General features: G+C 48.8%; 1 protein-coding gene across 1 annotated transcript in view; it reads right to left on the reverse strand.

The window, feature by feature from the left end:
• CPXM1 (carboxypeptidase X, M14 family member 1) overlaps positions 1-5247 on the reverse strand; it is a 37351-nt gene extending 32104 nt beyond the window's left edge. Inside the window, exon 1 of the mRNA XM_081207047.1 lies at positions 4791-5247. Within this exon, the coding sequence (XP_081063173.1) occupies positions 4791-5142 (352 nt within the window). The 5' untranslated portion in view covers positions 5143-5247. The remainder of the gene's footprint in view (positions 1-4790) is intronic.
• Between the last annotated feature and the right edge of the window lie 17028 nt (positions 5248-22275).

Here is a 22275-nt window from a genome sequence, read left to right on the forward strand (position 1 = left end):
AGGAAGGGGAACCATGGATCCTCTGCTCACGACTGCAGCAGATCCCCCCACCATCCGTAGGCATTCGCTCCATAACACGCACAGACATTTCCCCTTACTTTCTAGGAGGAAAAAAGTGAGTGTTATGGTGCAAAAAATACAGTATATATTTTTGCAGCTAGTTCTTCCTGCCTAAGTGTGGAACCTTGAAATCCTGTGCAGGAAGTTTTCCCCCTTGCATGCATGCGAATGAAAAGGCTTTCCTTTCTTACTCTGGCAAAAGCTTCCCTCCCACACCCCCAGCAGCCTTGCAGCCCCACGCTGTGGAACAGGATGCAGGAGGCCCCCACAAACAGTGCCTGCTCTGTGCAAGCTCAGCTCTCTGGCTCAGCTCCATCAGATCCAGCCGCGTTCCTTCAACCAACCCCCTTCGGAGAGGCGAAGTGAAGCGATGAAGCCAGCTTGCATCCGCAGCACCAGGCGTGGCGTGGGAGCCTGGAGCGGAGAGAGCCAGCCAGCCAGCCAGCTCTCAGGCAGGGAAGAAAGCCTTTCGAGGAATGCAGGCTCCCTTCTGTGACACAGCTGGTCAGTTAGTTACCCAAAAAACCACGCACCCACTGTTCCGTGGGGCCACAATGGCGCAAAAATGTGGTTACAAAGCACGGATCCACATGGATTCTCAGGATTTTTGCATTGGGTCACCCCAGATTCGCCATCAGATCACATAGCATGTCCATGGCTATGTTGTTTGTTGTTGTTTAGTCGTTTAGTCGTGTCCGACTCTTTGTGACCCCATGGACCAGAGCATGCCAGGCCCTCCTGTCTTCCACTGCCTCCAGCAGTTTGGTCAGACTCACGCTGGTAGCTTCGAGAACACTGTCCCACCATCTTGTCCTCTGTCGTCCCCTTCTCCTTGTGCCCTCCATCTTTCCCAACATCAGGGTCTTTTCCAGGGAGTCTTCTCTTCTCATGAAGTGGCCAAAGTCTTGGAGCCTCAGCTTCACGATCTGTCCTTCCAGTGAGCACTCAGGGCTGATTTCCTTCAGAATAGAGAGGTTGGATCTTCTTCCAGTCCATGGGACTCTCCAGAGTCTCCTCCAGCACCATAATTCAAAAGCATCAATTCTTCAGCGATCAGCCTTCTTTATGGTCCAGCTCTCACTTCCATACATCACTACTGGGAATAGCTTTTACTATATGGACCTTTGTTGACAAGGTGATGTCTCTGCTTTTTAAGATGCTGTCTAGGTTTGCCTGCACCAAAAAATCACGCATTCACTGTTTCGTGGGTCCGCAATGGTGCAAAAACATGGTTACAAAGCACAGATCCACATGGATCCTCGGGACATTTGCATTGGGCTACCCCAAACGCACCGTCAAATCACATATCATGTCTATGGCCACAGCATGAACCACAAAAATCATACACCCACTGTTTCGTTCAGAATATTTTTGTTCTTGTTTTCCTCCTCTAAAAACTAGGTGCGTCTTATCGTCAGGTGTGTCTTATGAAGCGAAAAATACGTAAGTATTTTTATTTATTTACTTGATTTGGGGAAGGCAGCTGCCCCCCCCCCCGCTCCTGGCTATGCCCATGTCTGTTTTGCATATGAAAAAAAATATTTAGGGTCATATACATGGGATCAAGTCAGAAACCGGGATGGCTTCTGTAATTCCTGGAAAATGGGGGCACTTGGAGGGTACGTTAGTGGTAGATCATTTGCTCTGCATGCAGAAGGTGCCAGGTTCAATGCCCAGTATCTTCCTGTCTGAAAAACCACTGCCAGTCAGTGTAGACATTATTGGGCTAGATAGGCCAATGGTTCAGTGTAAGGCAGCTTCCAGGCATGGAGAGTAGCAGCTGCTACATCAGAAGCCTCCTTGTGGCAGCTTCGCCTTCTGTTCTCATGCCAAGTTTGCAAATGCAGAGTCAGCAGAAGGGTGGCATCCCCTGGCACCAGGATGCCTGCAGCTCTTGGCGGTCTGTGCAGCCTGGCGGCCTGCCACAACACCCCCCCCCCCCCGGCAGCACCAAGAATTGCAAAGCGGGCAGTAGGTAGGTCAGCTCGAAACACTGCAAAGCCTCCTGCTGTTTGTGCAAAGGTGCCCCACATAACACGGAGACCCCTTGCGTAACACCATAAAGGCATGCCGGTCATGCCAATACATTAGCATTGTTGGTGAGGCTCATTTGACAACACCGAAAAACGAGGGCTTTGGTGCAATTGACCCAGTCCTGTGGAACTCTCTGCCACTGGAGATTCAGTGGGCAACTTCTGCGCCCAAGTTTAAACACTATTGAAAGAGCTTCTGTTCCTCCAGGCAATTCAGAAAACATTCTTCCCCAATGGTGAATTTAGTGTTTGTTTATAACTCTTCAATATACAGAATGGATTCATGTCTTTTTTTCCACGGAAGAGCGGTCTGTAAATATTCTTGTAAATATAGATGAATGAAGTGCAAACGGTGTCACAGAGGTCCATAAAGAGCAGGACACGCTGAAACGGTTAGCGGTTGAACGCAAATGTATGTGAATGACGCTGCAAAACAACACAGGCCAGTGTGGTTACACTGCAAAGCAAACCACACGGCACATGCCATGACCCAGAATTGCAAAATGCCCAACTAAGGTCTGCAAAACTCGACACTCATTTTGCACACTGCAGTTCCCTCCCAGTAGCAAAGTACCATCCAGACAACACTTTGACCACCACAACAAGACACACGCTCCCTTCATCACAAGACACAGACGTTATTCCTTAGCGTAACAATGCAAAGCTCTCATCACGTAAGGAACTCTTTATATAAAGAAACTTCTGGTCAGTTATTGCGATGACTGAATCCATTATGTTCCATGTTTCCAGTACACAAGAATACGGTATGTAAATTTATTGTTTAATGTTTATGTTTATGTTATGTTACTTAGTTTTGCATAAAATGACATTACATTATGTTCGTTTGTATAATCCAGAGTATGCATAGCTGACGAAGCCCGGTTGGGCGAAACAAGGAATTATCCTGGAATCCTTGTCTTATTTTCTGCATGTGCCATACTTTCAAGTTTTTCATCTGATACCTACTTACAAGGAACGCTAGAATACTCAAAAGCATCGACAGGTGGAACACTACAAGATTGATATAAGCATTCCACATCGTGGTTATTGCTAATATAAGAACTGAATAGACTGGACTTTAATTACAGTGGTACCTTGGGTTACATATGCTTCAGGTTACATACGCTTCAGGTTGCAGACTCCGCTAACCCAGAAATAGTACCTCGGGTTAAGAACTTTGCTTCAGGATGAGAACAGAAATTGTGCTCACATGGCGCAGCAGCAGCAGGAGGCCCCATTAGCTAAAGTGGTGCTTCAGGTTAAGAACAGTTTCAGGTTAAGAACAGACCTCCAGAACGAATTAAGTACTTAACCCGAGGTACCACTGTACTCAGAATATGTTCCGTTCATATGATAATGTGGTCTATGGAATTACATATTGTGAAATGATATGTTGAATTGTTTTTTGAAATAGAAGTTATACTGTTACATACAGCCTGTTACTTTGTGTGTGTCATTACCAGAGCTGGAACTATTTGCGTCAAATGGCAGCACGTTCCGTACTCAAAATAAATAAGTAAATGGGATTGCCTAGCGCTGCACAATGTAAGCCTCCCAATGCCTCACCCTCGCAGGATTGACGTCCAGCCCTGCAGAGCTTGCGCATGAGGCTCCTTAAGGATGGCAAAACATCCAGAGTTCACTGCATTCCCCTTTCTCCCAAGCACAATGCACACCACAAAAAAGGCACACCAGGAGACAGGCGAAAGGTGACAATCCACACACACACACAGAGTGATAATCATACAGTTGGAAGGGACATGTAGTCCAACCCTGTACAATGCAGGAATCTTTTGCCCAACGTGGGATTCGAACCCACAACCCTGAGATTAAGAGTCTCCTGCTCTACTGACTGAGCCATCTCAGCTGAAGTACACACACACACACACACACACACACATACACACACACAGTCATTTGCTTCACACTTTTGACAGTGGGACGGACTACCTCTGAAGGTGGCAAACTCTCCTTCCCTGGAGGTTTTTGAACAAGAGATGAGATGGCCATCTGCCAGGGATTCTTTGATTCCTGCACTGTGTTCCTTCCAACTCTACAATTCTATGGTTCTGTGCCTCTTAATTTTAACCCAGTGTTCTCCTGTGGCACTTGGGTGACAAGCTGTACAGCTAGTATCTCTGGCCTGAACCCTGTGTAGAAATTAATTCTCGCAGGGGGTTGGACTAGAGAACCTTTGGGGGTCCCGTCCCCCCCAGCTCTACAGTTCTAGGATGTTGTTTCCCAACACGGCGCTCAACACAGGTAAATCCTAACCTGCGAACGACCCTACCCTTGCATTTGCAAAGAGATCATCTGACACGGCCAGGGGGACCCTTTCTGACACCCAAACAGCTATTCACACGTTCTCTGGGCTCCTCCCGGATGTTGCGGCAGAGTGATGATAATTCCAGAAAGCTGGATTCTAACCAGCTTTTCATTTTCCTTGGTGGGGGCGGCTCACGAACAAAGACCGGACCAGTTACATAAATCTCCCAAGAGGAAGCTCTGCACCCCCAAACTGTCCGCTGGACTTTGAGAAAACACCGGTGTCTTTGCAAAATCCTTGCAGTGGAACGCTCCATCGCCTGACTTTTCCCTCTTCCAAACCTTGCACCCAACAAACTTCTCTGCGCATCCACAATCTCCCATTCAGAAAGACCCCCTTCCTGTGCGTAAAGAGGCAAGGAATACCCGTACCTTTCTTCCCAAGAACCGGCTTCTCCGTGGCCACCGTGGTCTTCTTGGCTTGGCTGGTGGTAGCAAAGGGCGCTTCCTTGCCCTGTCTGCCAGGTGAGACTGTGGTCCTGAGGTTAGCGGGCGAGGTGAGCTCCGGGCGGGCTGTCCCCCTCACCTGCTTGCTCCTGGAGGGCACAGGTGAGGTGGAAGGTGCCCTGGAGACCGCTGCTGTCACCTGGCTTACTGCGGTGGGGCTCTTGCTGGGCTTCCGTTGCAGGAGGGTGGGGGCGACCTTGCGGGGGGCCCCATCCACCACGCTGGGGGCCCAGGCTGCCAGACAGATGGCGAGGAGAGGCAGAGAGAGACGGAGCATTTTCCCCTCTGCAAACTAAACACTTCCCAGACTTATAATCTCCAAGCTCTGTCTCTCCTTCTCTCTTTTGTTGCTGCTCCCCTCTTCCCCTTTTGTCAGATTCCCTCCCCTTCTGCACATTCCTTTTTATTTCCATACATATACCGCATTGTCAGGAATAGCCGGGACCCGCAAAAAACCCTCGGCACTCCACGCCCCCTCCTCCCCCTCGGCGCCTCCAAATTTTCCAATTCACCCGGGCTTGGCATTCCTCTCTGGATTTCCTCCTTCATGCAACGGTCTAGTTAAGACTATGGAACTGGCTCCCACAAGAGGCCACCAACTGATGGCCACCAACTTGGAAAGAGGATTAGACAGATTCATGGAGGAAAAGACTGACAATCCAGGATGCCTCTCCTCTGCCCTGCAGTTATTATTAAAGATTATCTTGATTTACAAAAGTGTGTGCAAAGTCTCTCTCTCGTATTTCCCCCCCCCCATGTAACATTTTTACAAGTCAGTTTCATTTGTTGAGACATTAGTACGAAAAGGGGGAAAGAGGTGGTTTGTTGTTTAGTCATTTAGTTGTGTCCGACTCTTCGTGACCCCATGGACCAGAGCACGCCAGGCCCTCCTGTCTTCCACTGCCTCCTGCAGTTTGGTCAAACTCATGTTGGTAGCTTCGAGAACACTGTCCCACCATCTCGTCCTCTGTCGTCCCCTTCTCCTTGTGCCCTCCATCTTTCCCAACATCAGCATCTTTTCCAGGTAGTCTTCTCTTCTCATGAGGTGGCCAAAGTCTTGGAGCCTCAGCTTCAGGATCTGTCCTTCCAGCGAGCACTCAGGGCTGATTTCCTTCAGAATGGAGAGGTTTGATCTTCTTGCAGTCCATGGGACTCTCAAGAATCTCCTCCAGCACCATAATTCAAAAGCATCCATTCTTCGGTGATCAGCCTTCTTTATGGTCCAGCTCTCACATCCATACATCACTACTGGGAAAACCATAGCTTTAGAAAGAGGTGGAGTGGGGGGGGGGGGGAGATGGGTCGGGTGGCGATGTTTCTATTTTACTTACTATATGTGGGGTTTGGTGTCAGTGTTGCTTGTGCAGGTTCTTTGCTATTCACTTGTGTTCCTTTGGTGGTGAGAGAGGTTGTGGTTGGCCTAGGGTGTGGTTATTCATTTGTGGTTGGCTGTGGTGATCTTTGTTTTCATGTGTGAGTGGGGTGGGTGGGTGTTTTGGATCAGGTTAGCCATATTGATTTGTATGCTGTTGGTGGATTCTTGTCATTGTCTTGTTGGACTGTGTATGTGATAAAGGGGAGCCATACCGGGGTGAAGGCGTCTTCTTCTGTTTGTCCCCGTGTCAGTTTCAGTTTATTGGTTAATTTTTCTAGTAGGGCTGTTTCCCATACTATTTGGTACCATTGGTCCATGCTTACTCCTGACAGGTCTCTCCAGTGTTTGGCTATGATGCTTCTGGCTGCTGAGAGTAGGGGGGTTATTGTCTTGGAAGATGTTTAATAAGGCCAATTCTGGGATGATTTCTAATACTTGCTTGGTTATTCTACTTATTTCTCGTATGGTTGTTGTCCAGAATAGTTGGATTTTGGGGCACTCCCACCACATGTGGAGGTATGTGCCTGTAGAGGTGCACCCTCTCCAGCATTTTGGTGCGATTCCTGGGCGTATTAGTGCTAGTTTTATTGGTGTTAGGTACCACCTGTAGGTGAGTTTCAGAGTGAGTTCTTTTCTTTTCATTGATATGGATTTAAAGGGGGGTTTAGACCATATTCTGGTCCATTGAGTGGGGTTAATCTCATAGCCTATGTCATCCTCCCATTCTTTTTTGACTGCGTCTAGGGAGTTTGTGGGATTTTGGAGTAGTATTTTGTATATTGCGGATACCATCCTTCTACCATGTTGGAGGCAGCAGTGCTTCTGAGTGGCAGTTGCTGGAAACAGCGGGAGGGGAGAGATGCTTCTGTGCTTGCAGGTTTTTCAGAAGAGGCATCTGGTTACAGTGGCGTAGTGGGAGGGACAGGGGGGACATGGCCCCGGGCGCAAAATTCTGAGGGGGCGCAGCAATGCGCCTCCAAGCATGTTTCTGCGGGGATACCTGTCAGGGGCAGTTGGAGCTCATCAATCTGGGAAGGGAGCCCATCTAGGAGAAGGAAAACTCTGACCCTAAACCTCTACTGCCTTGTGGCTGAACTTCCATGGGAGGAAACCCCAAAGGAACAATCTGTACCCAGTGCCTTGTGGGATATCTTCGGCAGAAGGAAAGGCTAAACCCTACACAAATCCGGAGTCCCTAAGACGCTCGGATGGTGCCTTGTATGCGTCCTTGTATCGTATCGTAAAACCTTTTATTGGCATCACATACAACATCCAAAACAAATCAATACAGAATTACCACTTCCCCAGTGGCACAAAACATCTGCTAAAAGAAAGGAGGCAGAGCAGTCTATCATCACATCTCTTAGTCTCCAGGGAGATCAGACATCTGCAGCGTATTTCAACCACAAAAAACCAAATAGAGATATTTAGCCACTAACTTGGTGAGCTCCTGATCATTCCCCAGTGATAGAAAATGTATGACCTCTGACTCTGGTTTCCATTTGGGGATACAGAGTTGATCTAGAAATCAGCATATAGTTTACAATTGAGAAGCATATGTGTGAGGGTTTCTACCAGGTGGCAAGTTCTTTCTCCTTCCACCCTGCCTGAGAACCTTCCCCAATGGAGGTTTGATGGATTTGAATTAAACCTGGCCAGCGAAAATGCCCTTCTTTCTTGAGGGTTAAGCAGAAATTCAAGGTAATTGTGGTTAGTTTCATGTGCTCAAGAAAGTTGAAAATAAAGTGGGGAACATGTTTTCTCTGCTGCTACTGTTAGTTCTTGGTGTTCAATGTCCCACAACCTAGTTTTTATTATAGCCTTGGCAGATGGTAGGGACATCGATCGCAAAAGTTCCACTGACAGCCCGAGTTGCTGTACCTTCTTGTTAAACTGTTGTAGCCCTGGGGAAAGAAAGGGGTCTGACAAGACTTTGCTGAGGAGAGGATCTTTATCTGATGTAAGGCAGATGTTTAACCAGCATAGAAGAAATCTCGCCCAGGCAACAGTCTTTACCTTGTGTTGACCTCCCTCTAGACACAAGGCCATATGCTTCCTTCTGGCTACCCCTGCAGCCAAGCTGGTGACCAACATATTGTTTTGCTTTCCTTCAGACGGTGCCTTCTCTGCAGTGGCTCCTCACAGTGGATGCTCTCTCCAGGGAGGTTCAGCTGGGGCCTTCAAAAATGCACCAGGCAAAAATGTTCCAAAGGTTTGGTTGATATCCAATGCCCTTTTAAATATGTTTGTGGGAGAGGGGAACTATCGGTTTGTTTTTGTTTTATGATGCATTTAATGTTCTTATTTTGCATTCCCCCCCCTGTCGTGGGCTATCCTGTGAACTTTGGATGAAGGGCAGCACACCAATTAAAACAAACAAACAAACAAACAAACAAACAAACAAACAAACAAACACATTCATACCTCATGTTGTGTCCGCTTCAGGTTGCGTTTTTTTGGGTTGCGGATGCTGCGGGTTGTGAGCGTGCATCCCGCACAGATCACGTTCGCAACCCGAGCGTCCACTGCAGACAATACTGCCTATGATTGTGTAGTTTACATCTCACTCTACTACAATTCCCAGCACCCTCAACAAACTGCAACCAACTCCCAGGATTCATTGGGGGCAAGTCATGTGCTTGCAATGTAAGGCATATACAGTACACAGCTACAGCTTCCAAGCCTGTCCATCTCACTTCCTGTTCAAACCAGCAGATGGTGACAGAGAGGAAGCATCTTCTTCTTCCAAGGAATTCTCACTTCTTGTTCTTCCAAGGAATTCTCACTTCTTTGGGGAAGGACTTTCCTATCTGACAATGTGAACATGGAAAGCCTCTTAAAAAGCAAGCTGTAAAATAAGGACCATGCCTCTGGCGACTTATGGGGCGTTTGGAAAATGAGGTCATCTTAGGTCTGTCTCGGCTCCAGGAACAGATCTGGGTTAGTGGGTTCTTTGTGCTCTTATTAAGAGTTTTCTTTTAGCTCTGCGGTTTTAGCTGTTAAAGGGATTGAGCCAGTTCTTAAGAACTGGAAGATTGTCTCAAGTTGACTTGCTAGAAAAGAAAATTGTAGGGGAATTCTGGAACTTTTTGAGATTCAGGAAGGAAGACGGTGTGGTGAGAGGGAAATGCTAAAATATTCTGCGTTGCATAAGGGGAGAGAAAAGGATATTGTTTTGCATGGCGAAGGGAGGGCAAGGAAACAGGAAGGCTCAACACCAAATGACTTCCAGATGCCTCTTCTGTTATCTGCTTGGAGGAGAGCGGAAATAACCCTCTCCTTGCTGCATATCTGCCCTGAAACCATATCCCAAATCCGTGATAGCTAGAATCTGAGTCCTCCTTGGTGCTCAGCAATGTAGATTCATTCACCACCCAGCGAATCCTTCACAAGTTAGGAACTCAGGAAGCTCCCTTATAAACAAGCAGAGAATCAGTTCATTTAGCTCCATGTTGTCTAAACTGACTGGCAGCCCTTCTCCAACGTTCCAGGCATGAGTCCCACCAAGTCCTACCTGGAGATCCATTGGGCATTGAACCTGGCACTTTCTGGTAGGGAATCACAGAATCATAGAATTGTAGAGTTGAAAGGGACCATGAGGGTCATCCAATCCAACCCCCTGCAAAACAGGAATCTCAACTAAAGCATCCATGACAGATGGCCTCCCAACCTCTGCTTAAAAACCTCCAAGGAAGGAGATTCTACAACCTTCCGAGAGAGACCATTCCCCTGCTGAACAGCTCTTACCGTAAAAAGGTTCTTCCTGATGTTTAGTTAGTATCTCCCCTCTTGTAACTCGAAGCCATTGATTTGAGTCCTTACCCTCCAGAGCAGGAGAAAACAAGCTTGCTCCCTCTTCCATGAGATGTTTGAAGATGGCTATCATATCTCCTCTGAGTCTCCTCTTTTCCAGAGTAAACATTCCCAGCTCCTTCAACCGTTCCTCTTAAGGCTTGGTTTCCTTGATCATCTTGGTTGCTCTCCTTTACACACCTTCCAGCTTGTCGATAGCCTTCTTAAATTGTGGTGCCCAGAACTGGACACAGGACTCCAGGTATGGTTTGACCAAGGCAGAATAAAGCAGGACTATTCCTTCCCTTGATCTGGACACTACACCTCTGTTGATGCAACCTACAATAACATTAGCTTTTTTACATCACCTTGCCGACAAAGGTTCGTATAGTTAAAGCTATGGTTTTCCCAGTAGTGATGTATGGAAGTGAGAGCAGGACCATAAAGAAGGCTGATCGCCGAAGAATGGATGCTTTTGAATTATGGTGCTGGAGGAGACTCTTGAGAGTCCCATGGACTGCAAGAAGATCCAACCTCTCCATTCTGAAGGAAATCAGCCCTGTGTGCTCACTGGAAGGACAGATCCTGAAGCTGAGGCTCCAAGACTTTGGCCACCTCATGAGAAGAGAAGACTCCCTGGAAAAGACCCTGATGTTGGGAAAGATGGAGGGCACAAGGAGAAGGGGATGACAGAGGACGAGATGGTGGGACAGTGTTCTCGAAGCTACAAACATGAGTCTGACCAAACTGCGGGAGGCAGTGGAAGACAGAAGTGCCTGGCGTGCTCTGGTCCAGGGGGTCACGAAGAGTCGGACATGACTAAACGACTAAACAACAACAACAACACACTGTGGACTTATGTTAAGCCTGTGGTCTGACTAAGACCCCTAGATCCTTTTTACATGTACTACTGGCAAGCCAGGTGTCCCCATGTTATTTTTGTGCATCTGATTCTTCCTGCCTAAGTGTGGAACCTGTTGAAATTTGTTTAGTCACTTAGTATCCTCTTTTCCAGTTTCCCCCAGCCCCACCAGGAGATGCTGGGGATGAACCTAGGACCTTCTGTATGCAAAGCAGATGTTCTAACCTTCCCCTTAGCTGAACTTTTCTGCTCTAATTTTCGTAGGATGCAGGACCATCCAATAAAGAGGAGGAAATCCAGGATAAGTTTTTCCCCCATTGCTAAAAGGTTTAGTCCCCAGTGGTGAAAGCAAACTGTGTTTTTTCCCCTTTTGTTTTCCCACAAATAAATCCTATTAAGTTAGACCAAATTTCCAAGCTTCCAGACGAATGTAGGAGACCCTGTAACAGATTTTAAACAGTCAACTTCAAACAAAGGAACTGCAAAGGAAGAAGGCAAATTGTAACCGCTGAATTGCAATTCCTCAAGTGGTGCAATGCCATCAACTGTGAACTGAATCTGAACAAAAACAAAGATTTTTTTGTTTTGTTTTCATCGTTCAGGAAGAATTATCGCCAACTCTTTGGGGAATGCCCACTGTTAATAATTATCATTATGTACTCTCTGCATTTCATTTCTTTCACACTGTTCAGAATCACTGCCCCCGTCCTCGTTTATAAATATTCCCGTAACTCAAACATTTGAGAAAGCTGACTGTAATCCATGAAAACTTTTGCTGCAACAAACGAAGTTTTTCAAGCACTGCAAGACTCAAAGATGTTTTGTTTTACCTTTTCAGTTATGAAACCTACCATTTGCATGCTCTGCTTTCACAGTACTCCAAGCAACACACAAACCAGGATCGGCCAAGCTGTGATGATCTGTGGGGAGATCCACCACCAAGGAATGTTGATGCCCCAACCACAGGGATGTCAGTAACAGGAGTGGGCATCCTAGCATGGCATTGACACGGCCCTGACCTCCTAGAATCATAGAATTGTAGAGTTGGAAGGGACCACAAAGGCCGTCTAGCCCAAACCCCTGTGATGCAGGACTCTTTTGACCCAACAACTGAATCTCTGCTGCTTACCAGGAGGGACAAGGCAGTGGGGAGGTCAGCATGGTGAAAATGCCTCACTGCAGCTAATCCAGCGCTTCAGCACCGCACTGATCTCCTTGCCAGCTTGCACCTCTCATTCCTGATAAGCGGCAGCGACTTGGCTGTCAGGAGGTCAATTGAGCATCACTGCCACTTGTAGTTTTTGTTCCCCAGGTAGGCAGGAGAACAAGGGAAATGGGTGAACCTTGGAGGGAGGACAAGGTGTGGTTTCAGGGCTACAGATCATTCTCCATAAGCTTAGACCCAGCATCCTGGTTGCTCCAGCAAGGTCCTCCTTCTCGTCTTCTATTTCTGACACTGCCACCCTGACCTCCCCATCCTCTTTATTTGACCCATGATCAAATCTAGCTGCTCAGGTTTAGCAGAGTTTGACAAGGTGGAAGGGGTACAAAGGAAGGTGGCCAAGATGATCAAAGGTCTGGGAACCAAGCCTTCTGAGACATGGTTCAAGGAGTTGGGTATGTTTAGCCTGGAGAAGCTACGGTTTTCCCAGTATAGTGGTACCTCGGGTTAAGAACTTAATTCTGGAGGTCCGTTCTTAACCTGAAACTGTTCTTAACCTGAAGCACCACTTTAGCTAATGGGGCCCCCCGTTGCTGCCGCGCCACCAGAGCATGATTTCTGTTCTCATCCTAAATCAAAGTTCTTAACCCGAGGTACTATTTCTGGGTTAGTGGAGTCTGTAATCTGAAGTGTCTGTAACCTGAAGTGTCTGTAACCCTAGGTGCCACTGTAGTGATGTATGGAAGTGAGAGCTGGACCATAAAGAAGGCTGATCGCTGAAGAATGGATGCTTTTGAATTCTGGTGCTGGAGGAGACTTTTGAGAGTCCCATGGACTGCAGGAAGATCAAACCTCTCCATTCTGAAGGAAATCAGCCCTGAGTGCTCACTGGAAGGACAGATCCTGAAGCTGAGGCTCCAATACAAGCAAAAGGAGAAGGGGACGACAGAGAGCGAGAAGGTTGGACAGTGTTCTCGAAGCTACCAACATGAGTTTGACCAAGCTGCAGGAGGCAGTGGAAGACAGGAGTGCCTGGTGTTCTCTGGTCCATGGGGTCACGAAGAGTCGGACACGACTAAATGACTAAACAACAACAACAAAAGCCTGGAGAAGAGGAGACTGAGAGGAGATCTTCAAATATCTAAAGGGCTGTCACATGCAGGATGCAGCAAGCTTGTTTTCTCCTGCTCTGGAGAGTAGGACTTGAACCCATGGCTTCAGGTTACAAGAGAGGAGATTCAAACTAAACATCAGGAAGAGCTTTAGGACAGTAAGAGCTGTTTGCCAGTGGAGCAGACTCCCACGAGAGGTGGTGGACTCTCCTCCTTGGAGGTTTGTAAGCAGAGGTTGGATGGCCATCTGTCATGGATGCTTTGGTTGTGTTGCCTTTGCAGGGAGTTCATAGAATCATAGAATCATAGAGTTGGAATAGACCACAAGGGCCATCGAGTCCAACCCCCTGCCAAGTTCAACTAGATGAACTAGATGACCCTCAGGGTCCCTTCCAACTCTATCATTCTATGAGGGCTTGCCTAAGTGGCAAATGAACAGCTGTCTGAAAGACCATTAGTTTGCAGGAGAGCTGCAAACTGTTTCTTGGAAAGTGCTTTGTTTAGATTTGACAAGCTCAGCTCTTGGCTGAAGTGCCAAACTGAGTCATCTTGAGAACGCCAGACTGAAGCCAGAAGAAACAACCACAACAACACGCAGAACAAAAACTCCGCAAAGTTCAGCCAGTTTGAAGCTGTCAGTTTTTATGAAGCTCTGGTTTGATCTTCTGAGAATTTATGGGTCATCTCTTCCTCCTTGTGGCCGAATTTGCCGAATTTGCTGAAGCATTTAGTCATTCTGCTTTAGCTTGAGAGGCACGGCGTTCCTACTCTAGATTCTATCAGCCCACCCAGTAAATCGTATGCACTTTTACTTCCTTCCTAGTCCACAACCAAAGGAGATTAGACCTAGACCACTGTCTTTTTATTTGCACATCTCAAAATCCCTTTGTCTTAGAATAATAGAAGCATCTATGACAGATGGTCTCTGCTTTAAAACTTCCAAGGAAGGAGAGTCTACAACCTCCTGAGGGCATCCGTTCCCCTGTCAAAAACCTATTACCATCAGAAGGTTCTTCCTCATGTTCAGCTGGAATCCCATTTCTTGTAACTTGAAGCCATGAGTTCGAGTCCTACCCTCCAGAGCAGGAGAAAACAAGCTTGTTCCTCCTTCCAGGTGTCAGCCCTTGAGATATTTGAAGATGGCTATCATATCTCCTCTCCAGGCTAAACATCCCCAGCTCCTTCAGCCACTCCTCATAAGGCTTGGTTTCCAGACCCTTGATCATCTTGGTCACCCTCCTCTGCACACGTTCCAGCTTATCAAGATCCTTCTTAAATTGGACACAGTGTGTGAGAGCTGGACCATCAAGAAGGCTGATCACCGAAGAATTGATGCTTTTGAATTCTGGTGCTGGAGGAGACTCTTGAGAGTCCCATGGACTGCAAGAAGATCAAACCTCTCCATTCTGAAGGAAATCAGCCCTGAGTGCTCACTGGAAGGACAGATCCTGAAGCTGAGGCTCCAAGACTATGGCCACCTCATGAGAAGAGAAGACTCCCTGGAAAAGACCCTGATGTTGGGAAAGATGGAGGGCACAAGGAGACAGGAGAGGACGAGATGGTGGGACAGTGTTCTCGAAGCTACCAGCATGAGTTTGACCAAACTGCAGGAGGCAGTGGAAGACAGGAGTGCCTGGCGTGCTCTGGTCCAGGGGGTCACGAAGAGTCGGACACGACTAAATGACTAAACAACAAACAACAACAACAACATTCCAGTTGTGGTCTGACCAAGACAGAATAGAGTGGGACTATTCCTTCCCTTGATCTGGACACTAGACTTCTGTTGATGCAGCTTAGAATAGCATTAGCTTTTTTTGTTACTGCATCACACTATGGACTCATGTTAAACTTGTGGTCCACTAAGACCCCTAGATCCTTTTCACTTTTACTGCTAGGAAGCCAGGTGTCCCCCACCTTGTATTTCTGCATCTGGTTCTCCCTGCCTAAGTGCAGAACCTGACATTTGTCCCTATTGAAATTCATTTTGTTAGCTTTCCCCCCATTCTCCAATCTGTTAAGGTCATTTTGAATCCTGATTCTGTCTTCTGCGGGATAAGCTACCCCTCCCAGTTTGGTGTCATCTGCAAATTTGATGAGCATCCCCTCCATTTGTCCTTCATCCAGGTTTATTTATAAAGATGTTGAACAACCACTGTCCCTGGACAGAACCCTGCGGTACACCACTTGTCACTTCTTTGTTGTTTAGTCATTTAGTTGTGTCCGACTCTTTGTGACTCCATGGACCAGAGCACGCCAGGCACTCCTGTCTTCCACTGTCTCCCGCAGTTTGGTCAAAATCATGCTAGTAGCTTCGACAACACTGTCGCAGTTTGGTCAAAATCATGCTAGTAGCTTCGACAACATCCCCTTCTCCCTGTGCCCTCCATCTTTCCCAACATCAGGGTCTTTTCCAGGGAGTCTTCTCTTCTCATGAGGTGGCCAAAGTTTTGCAGCCTCAGCTTCAGGATCTGTCCTTCCAGTGAGCATTCAGGGCTGATTTCCTTCAGAATGGAGAGGTTTGATCTTCTTGCAGTCCATGGGACTCTCAAGAGTCTCCTCCAGCACCAGAATTCAAAAGCATCAATTCTTCGGTGATCAGCCTTCTTGATGGTCCAGCTCTCACTTCCATACATCACTAATGGGAAAACCATAGCTTTAACTATACTGGCCTTTGTTGGCAAGGTGATGTCTCTGCTTCTTAAGATGCTGTCTATGTTTGTCATTGCTTTTCTCCCAAGAAGCAGGCGTCTTTTAATTTTGTGACTGCTGTCACCATCTGCAATGATCATGGAGCCCAAGACAGTAAAATCTCTCACTGCCTCCATTTCTTCCCCTTCTATTTGCCAGGAGGTGATGGGACCAGTGGCCATTATCTTCGTTTTTTTGATGTTGAGCTTCAGACCATATTTTGCGCTCTCCTCTTTCACCCTCATTAAAAGGTTCTTTAATTCCTCCACATTTTTGCCATCAAGGTTGTGTCATCTGCATATCTGAGGTTGTTGATATTTCTTCCAGCAATCTTAATTATGGCTTGGGATTCATCCAGCCCAGCCTTTTGCATGATGAATTCTGCATATAAGTTAAATAAGCAGGGAGACAATATACAGCCTTGTCGGCCTCCGTCCTCTGTTGCAGCTCCCCCTCTTGCCCCAAATATTGAGCCACAACATCTGGGAAGCTTGTTCTCAGCTGCAAAACATAATATTCAGTAACTTGTGCAGAATTAAGATGACTCAGGACATACTGGGAATTCAGGTTTGCACAATTATAAAGCACCCTGTCACATGGGGCAGGCATTGCCAACCTGGTGCTGTCCAGATGTTGTGGAACTACAACTCCCATCAGTCCTAGCCAGCTCTGCTAAATAGTCAAGGACCATGGGATCTTGAGGTCAGCCATATCTGGTGGCCAGCAGGTTCCCTAGCTTCCTTTTAGAGGTTAAACCCTTTAAAATTGGGTCTGGAGAGGAAGCCATGTTCAATGCAGCTGCTGCTCAAAAGTTGATCTGAGTTATTCACCCTCCGTAATAGGAACCAGATGCGATTTCCCACAGGGATTATTCAGCCTCAAGCACAATAGGTCAATTCCTTGCTCTTGGATCCTGTCCAGGATCCCCAGCCTTTAGCAAAGTCATCTACAGCCTCTTAGTGCTTCGATGGACTTCCCTCCTGAAACTAACTTTCTGGATCTTGGGAAATTTCCTAAGGGTTTCGTGGTTTGTCCTAGATAGCTGCAGGACAGGAGGAAATTCAAATTTGGGGAGAGGCGCAAGTCAACAGGCATTCGATGTTTGGACTTCTCTTATTATAAAACTCTGAAGCATAATAGATGGGCTTTGCTGCTGCTTTAGATGGCACAGGGGTCTTACTGGGGTGCAGGGAGTGCCCCCCTTCATCTTCAATACCCGGCAACCTGTCGCGATCCCTTGTCCACAGCCAACGTGCGCCACCTGACAGTTGTGTGTTCTGTCCTGGCCATTTTAGACACGTGAAGACCTGGAATCTATTTCTGGGTACGAGAATGTACCTCTGAAACACACAGAATAATAATAGAACAGCAGTGCTTTTGAGCATGTGCAGAGTGCAAATCTTTGCCTGCTAAGCAACAAGCCTGTCTCTCTCAGGGCTGGGGGAAACCACTAGCCAGAGAGTGGTAATAATAGACCTAGAATCTACTTTGGGGTACTAAGGCATCATTCTGAAGGACATGGAATAACAATAAAGCGGTGCTTCTGGGGAAGTGCAAAGTGCAGATTCTAAGACCCTGCGATAAGGAGGAATGAGGGAGAAATTTGGTTTGATTTGATTTTTACACAAAGCTACCCAATTCAGTTTCCAAACCACGCATGAACTGAAACACAGCTGTCCGTTAAACCTGCCCATTTCTGAATTTGTTGAAGCTGCTCTCCCACACCAAATAAAGCACACACAAAAATATCTCTGTATTAGGAGAAAGCGTGCATAAAAATGCACATATTAGCGACACCAACGTATAAAATGCATTATATTGGGGAAACTCTTGCAAAAATGTGTACATCTGGCAAATCGTCACGAGGATTTCTTTGTATGTAAAAAAATTACAGAAACGGGGAGAACTGAACTCAAGCCTGGAAAAAGCGAGAAACCAAGAGGAAATGGAATCGGCAGAGACACCCCCTTCCCTAGTCCCAGGGTTAGGGAAAACAGCAGCCAGAGAGCCCAGATTCCAAGTTGACTCTTGACCCTCTGCTCCTCATTAACTTTCTGACCACTCTACTGACGCTGGCTGTTGGCTTCTTTTACCGCCTTGGCCTCTGGCCAGTTCCAGCGATTAGAGAACTTCTGAGTGCCCCTTGGAGGACGTCCAGCCTGGCAACCATCACAGCACCACAAGTGTGTTGAGTGGCATCCGAGGCCACGGGGCCCTCTCCAAAACAAACACGTTGGCAGGAGGCTCGGTGACCACAGGGCGTCTTGCCCAGGGAAGACTTGCCAGCACGGACTCTTCCATTCAGAGGCACCCAGGGGACCACCGGCTGTTGCCATAGCAAGTTTGGAGAGGAAGAGATAAAAGGGGGGATCTTGCAGTGGGTGTGATTCTGATGGCCGAAGGATGCCCTGGCAAGCTTTCGTATCCCACCAAGTTCTTTTGCACCGTGCAGAAACATATTCAACAGAACTGTGTGGTTTTTAATTTTAATTTTTATTGGAAATTTTATTTACAACATAACATAAACCCCCACCCCCCAGTACAGAAATACAATAAACATAACATACAACAATACAAACAACCAAATAAAAAACTTCCTTTATCCTGTACCTGGCCTCCTTATTTACTTCTTATAAGCTGTTTCCTTTATGAATAATTATGAAGATTTTTCTAATTATAACTTAAATATCCACAAAGTCTCCTGCAGACATTAGTCAAAACAAGTCCAGGTATGTATTTTAGGATAATGTTTTGTGAAGTATTCTCTACATTTCCCCCATGCTTTTTGAAACTCTTGTCTAGTGTGGTCTCTAATTGCCTCTGTTAATCTAGCCAGTTCAATATACTCTAACAGTTTGTCTTGCCATTCCTTTTTTGTTGGTCCCAGCTCACATAGGACCACGTTAGCCAGCGTTCAGGTTAAAAGAGTCTTTATTGGATTACAGCTTCCATTTCCAAACTGCAATATGCAGCCCTACTTCTTCTAGGTCAGACCGGCGAAGACCCGTCTGAGTCTCCGCCTCTAGCACACCAGCTTAATACCCTAGCCTTGCTCCACCTCCTGCGCCTTTCCCTCCGTCTCTGGGTCCTTCTGCCCCCCGGGGTCTCCTTTTTCCTACTCTCTTCTGACGCGGACCCCCCTGACCCTTCCGCCTCCTTGCGGCGGGCTTTGGGACCTGGTTCACTCTCTGGGCTGCTTACTGCGCCAGCTTCCGCTACATTTGAACTTGGCGCGCGCGCCCAACTCTCAACCTTCCTCTTGATCGTTTCGTCGCTCCCCGAGGTGGGCGTGACTACTCCTGACTCATGCCCTCCCTCCTTCTGAAAGCCTCCGGAACCCGATATCTGGTCCCCTTTCTCCCCGCTGTTCCCGTCTGGGTACGTGGGTCCCGATCTCCAACTGCTGCTCTCTGATTCCTCTCTGGACCCTTCTTCCTGGGGTGTCCCCCTGCTTTCCCCCCTTGCTCTGACTGCTGGCGCTCCCTTCTGGGAATCCTCGGACTCACTGGATAAGCTCGGCGATCTCGGTTCGTCATCCCCACTCATCTTTCCTTCGTATTCCTCCCCCTCGCTCTCTGTCTCCTCCCTTCTCTGCGTCTCTGCTTCTGAACCCCTGACATCCATCCCCCCCTCGAAGCCCCCCCTTCCCCCCTCCCCACTTTCAAGGGTGGTTGCAGGGTGCTCCATCATCACAGGAGTGAATGCCGGATACAGTTCGCTCCTCGTTGCTGGCCGCCAACTGAAGACCTCCGAGTCTTCCTCCTCGCGTTCGTCAACGGTGAGCTGCTCCGCCTCCATTTCAGTGCCGCCGTGCTCGAAACCGAGATCCTCCCCGCACACGTCCATGTCAGTCTCTGCGTCGGTCGCTTGACCTGGCATCTCCAGCCACCTCCGGCGCCACTGCTCCTCTGGCCGATCGTCCCACCAATACGAGGTGTCGGACGCCGAACCCTCCGGTGACCCCTCTGGGGAATGTGTGCGCTGTGCGGGCTCCCCGTCCGAGTCGAAGCCATGGAACGTGCTGGAGGAAAGTGTGGGCGTGAACAACCAGTCGTCGAAGAAGCCTGCTGGCATGGGTCTGTGTGGGAAAAGGGCATGAAACTCGTCCTTGAGCAGGGGTTCCTCCAAAGCGTAGTCTGGCACCCAGCTATTAGCACTGGCCCGGGTGCCCTCTCTGGCTAGGAGGTATTCCACTCCGTCTTCCCCCCATCTGGAGTCCAAAATCTCTGTGACTTCGTTGATGGGGTCCTGCTGTGGCAATCTTCCCGCCTCCGACCGCTCCTGAGACGGACTCGGTGCTGTTCCTGGTTCCTGGAACCTGTGAGGTGTCCTGTAGGGAGTGAGCACCGACCTGTGGAACACCGGATGCATCCTGGAACCCTCCGGGAGCACCAGCCTGAAAGCTACTGGGTTGATCTGCGCTTCGACTTGGTATGGACCGAGTTGCTTGTGCCCCAACTTCTTTTTGGCTAACGATCTGGTCGGCACTGCGTGGGCTGCCAACCAGACCCAGTCTCCCACTCGGATCTCTTCGCCAACCCGCCTGTGCTTGTCCGCTTGCACCTTGTATGCGTGCTTCGCTAGCTCCAGCTGCCGTCGGAGTTGATCGTGGACCTCCTGCAACTCAGACGCGAAAGCGTCCGCCGTCTGCGGTTCCCCTTCCCCCACTCTGTCCAGTCCCGGGAAGGTTCTGGGATTCCTCCCATTGTTGGCGAAGAACGGTGTCACCCCTGTGGACACGTGCTTCGTGTTGTTGTAGGCGAACTCGGCGAGCGGCAGGTAATCCACCCACGTCGCAGGCTGTTGATTGGCATAGCATCTCAGGTACTGCTGCATGATGGCATTGACCCTCTCCGCTTGCCCGTTGGTCTGCGGGTGTCTCGCTGATGTCAGGTTGATTTTGACGTTCAGGAAGCCCATCAGCTTCTGCCAGAAATTCGAGATGAACTGGCGACCGCGGTCGGACAGTATAGACCGCGGCAGCCCGTGCACTTTGAACACGTGATCTATGAACAGTTTGGCTGTTTGTTCTGCCGTGGCCACCTTCGCACACGGTATGAAGTGTGCCATCTTGGTGAACAAGTCCACCACCACTAGTACAGCCGTCTTGCCTCTCGAGCTGGGTAGATCCGTGACAAAGTCCAGGGCCACCCTCTCCCACGGTTCAAACGGCGTTTGCAGCGGTTCGAGCAGTCCCGCCGGTGGTTTGTGCACCGGCTTGGCCCTCTGGCAGGTGTCGCACCTCGCGACGTAGTCCGCGACTTCCCCTCTCAGTCTGGGCCACCAAAAGTCCCTTGCGACTAATTCCACCGTTTTTTCCGTGCCAAAGTGCCCGGCCGTGGGTGCGTCGTGCAACTGCTGCAGTACCTTGGCGCGAAGTTCATCTCCAGGCACGTAGATGGCCCCTTTACGTAAGAGCAAGCCGTCCCGTATCTGGAACTCGTCGCTCTTCGCCGTGCCCTTGTGCACCTCGGCCATCTTCGCCTGCGCGAATGAGTCGTCCTGCAACGCCCGCCGCACCGCCTCCAGGTCTACTGTGGCTGAAGCGCACGCCCACGCTGTTGGCGCGAAGATGTGCATGGCTGCCGCTGGCGTCGCCTCTTCGAGGTATTGCGGTTTTCGGGACAGTGCATCCGCCATGATGTTGGTGTCGCCTGGGACGTACTCTATTCGGAAATCGAAGTCAGCAAAGAACTCCGCCCAACGTATCTGCCTCTGGTTCAGGAACTTCGCCGTGCGCCAGTGCTCCAGATTCTTGTGGTCCGTGCAGACCTGCACCGTGTGCTTGGCGCCGATCAGGAAGTGCCTCCATGCTTTGAATGCTGCATGAATGGCAAGCAACTCCCTGTCCCAGATGGTGTAGTTCTGCTCCGACTTGCTGAGCTTTCTGGAGTAGAACGCTCCCTGTCTCCAGACCCCCTGTGGGTCCCTCTGCAGCAGGACAGCTCCCACTGCTCTATCGGACGCGTCTGTCTCTACCCGCATCGGTCTGCTGGGGTCGATATGCAGCAGTTGCTCTTCCGACGCGAAGAGACGCTTGAGTGCCTGAAAGGACTGCTCTGCCTGCTCCGTCCAGATGAATTTCTTTTTCTTGGAGCTTAGCGTGTCCGTAATAGCCGCCGTCTGCATCGCGAACCCTTTGATAAACTTGCGATAGAAGTTGGCGAAGCCGACAAACCGCTGGACCTCCTTCCGGTTGCGCGGGCTCTTCCAATCCAACACCGTTCGCACCTTGGCGCTGTCCATGGCTAGCCCCTTGTCCGACAACTTGTAACCCAAGAAATCCACCTCCGTCGTGTCGAACTGGCACTTCTCCAGTTTGGCGTACAGCCTATGCTGCTGCAACCTCTCCAGCACCTCCCGAACGTCTTGGTCATGCGCTTGCTGCGACTCGGAGAATATCAGGATGTCATCCAGAA

This window comes from Podarcis bocagei (genome assembly GCF_964188305.1).
Source record: "Podarcis bocagei genome assembly, chromosome: 9".
NCBI classification, from domain to species: domain Eukaryota; kingdom Metazoa; phylum Chordata; class Lepidosauria; order Squamata; family Lacertidae; genus Podarcis; species Podarcis bocagei.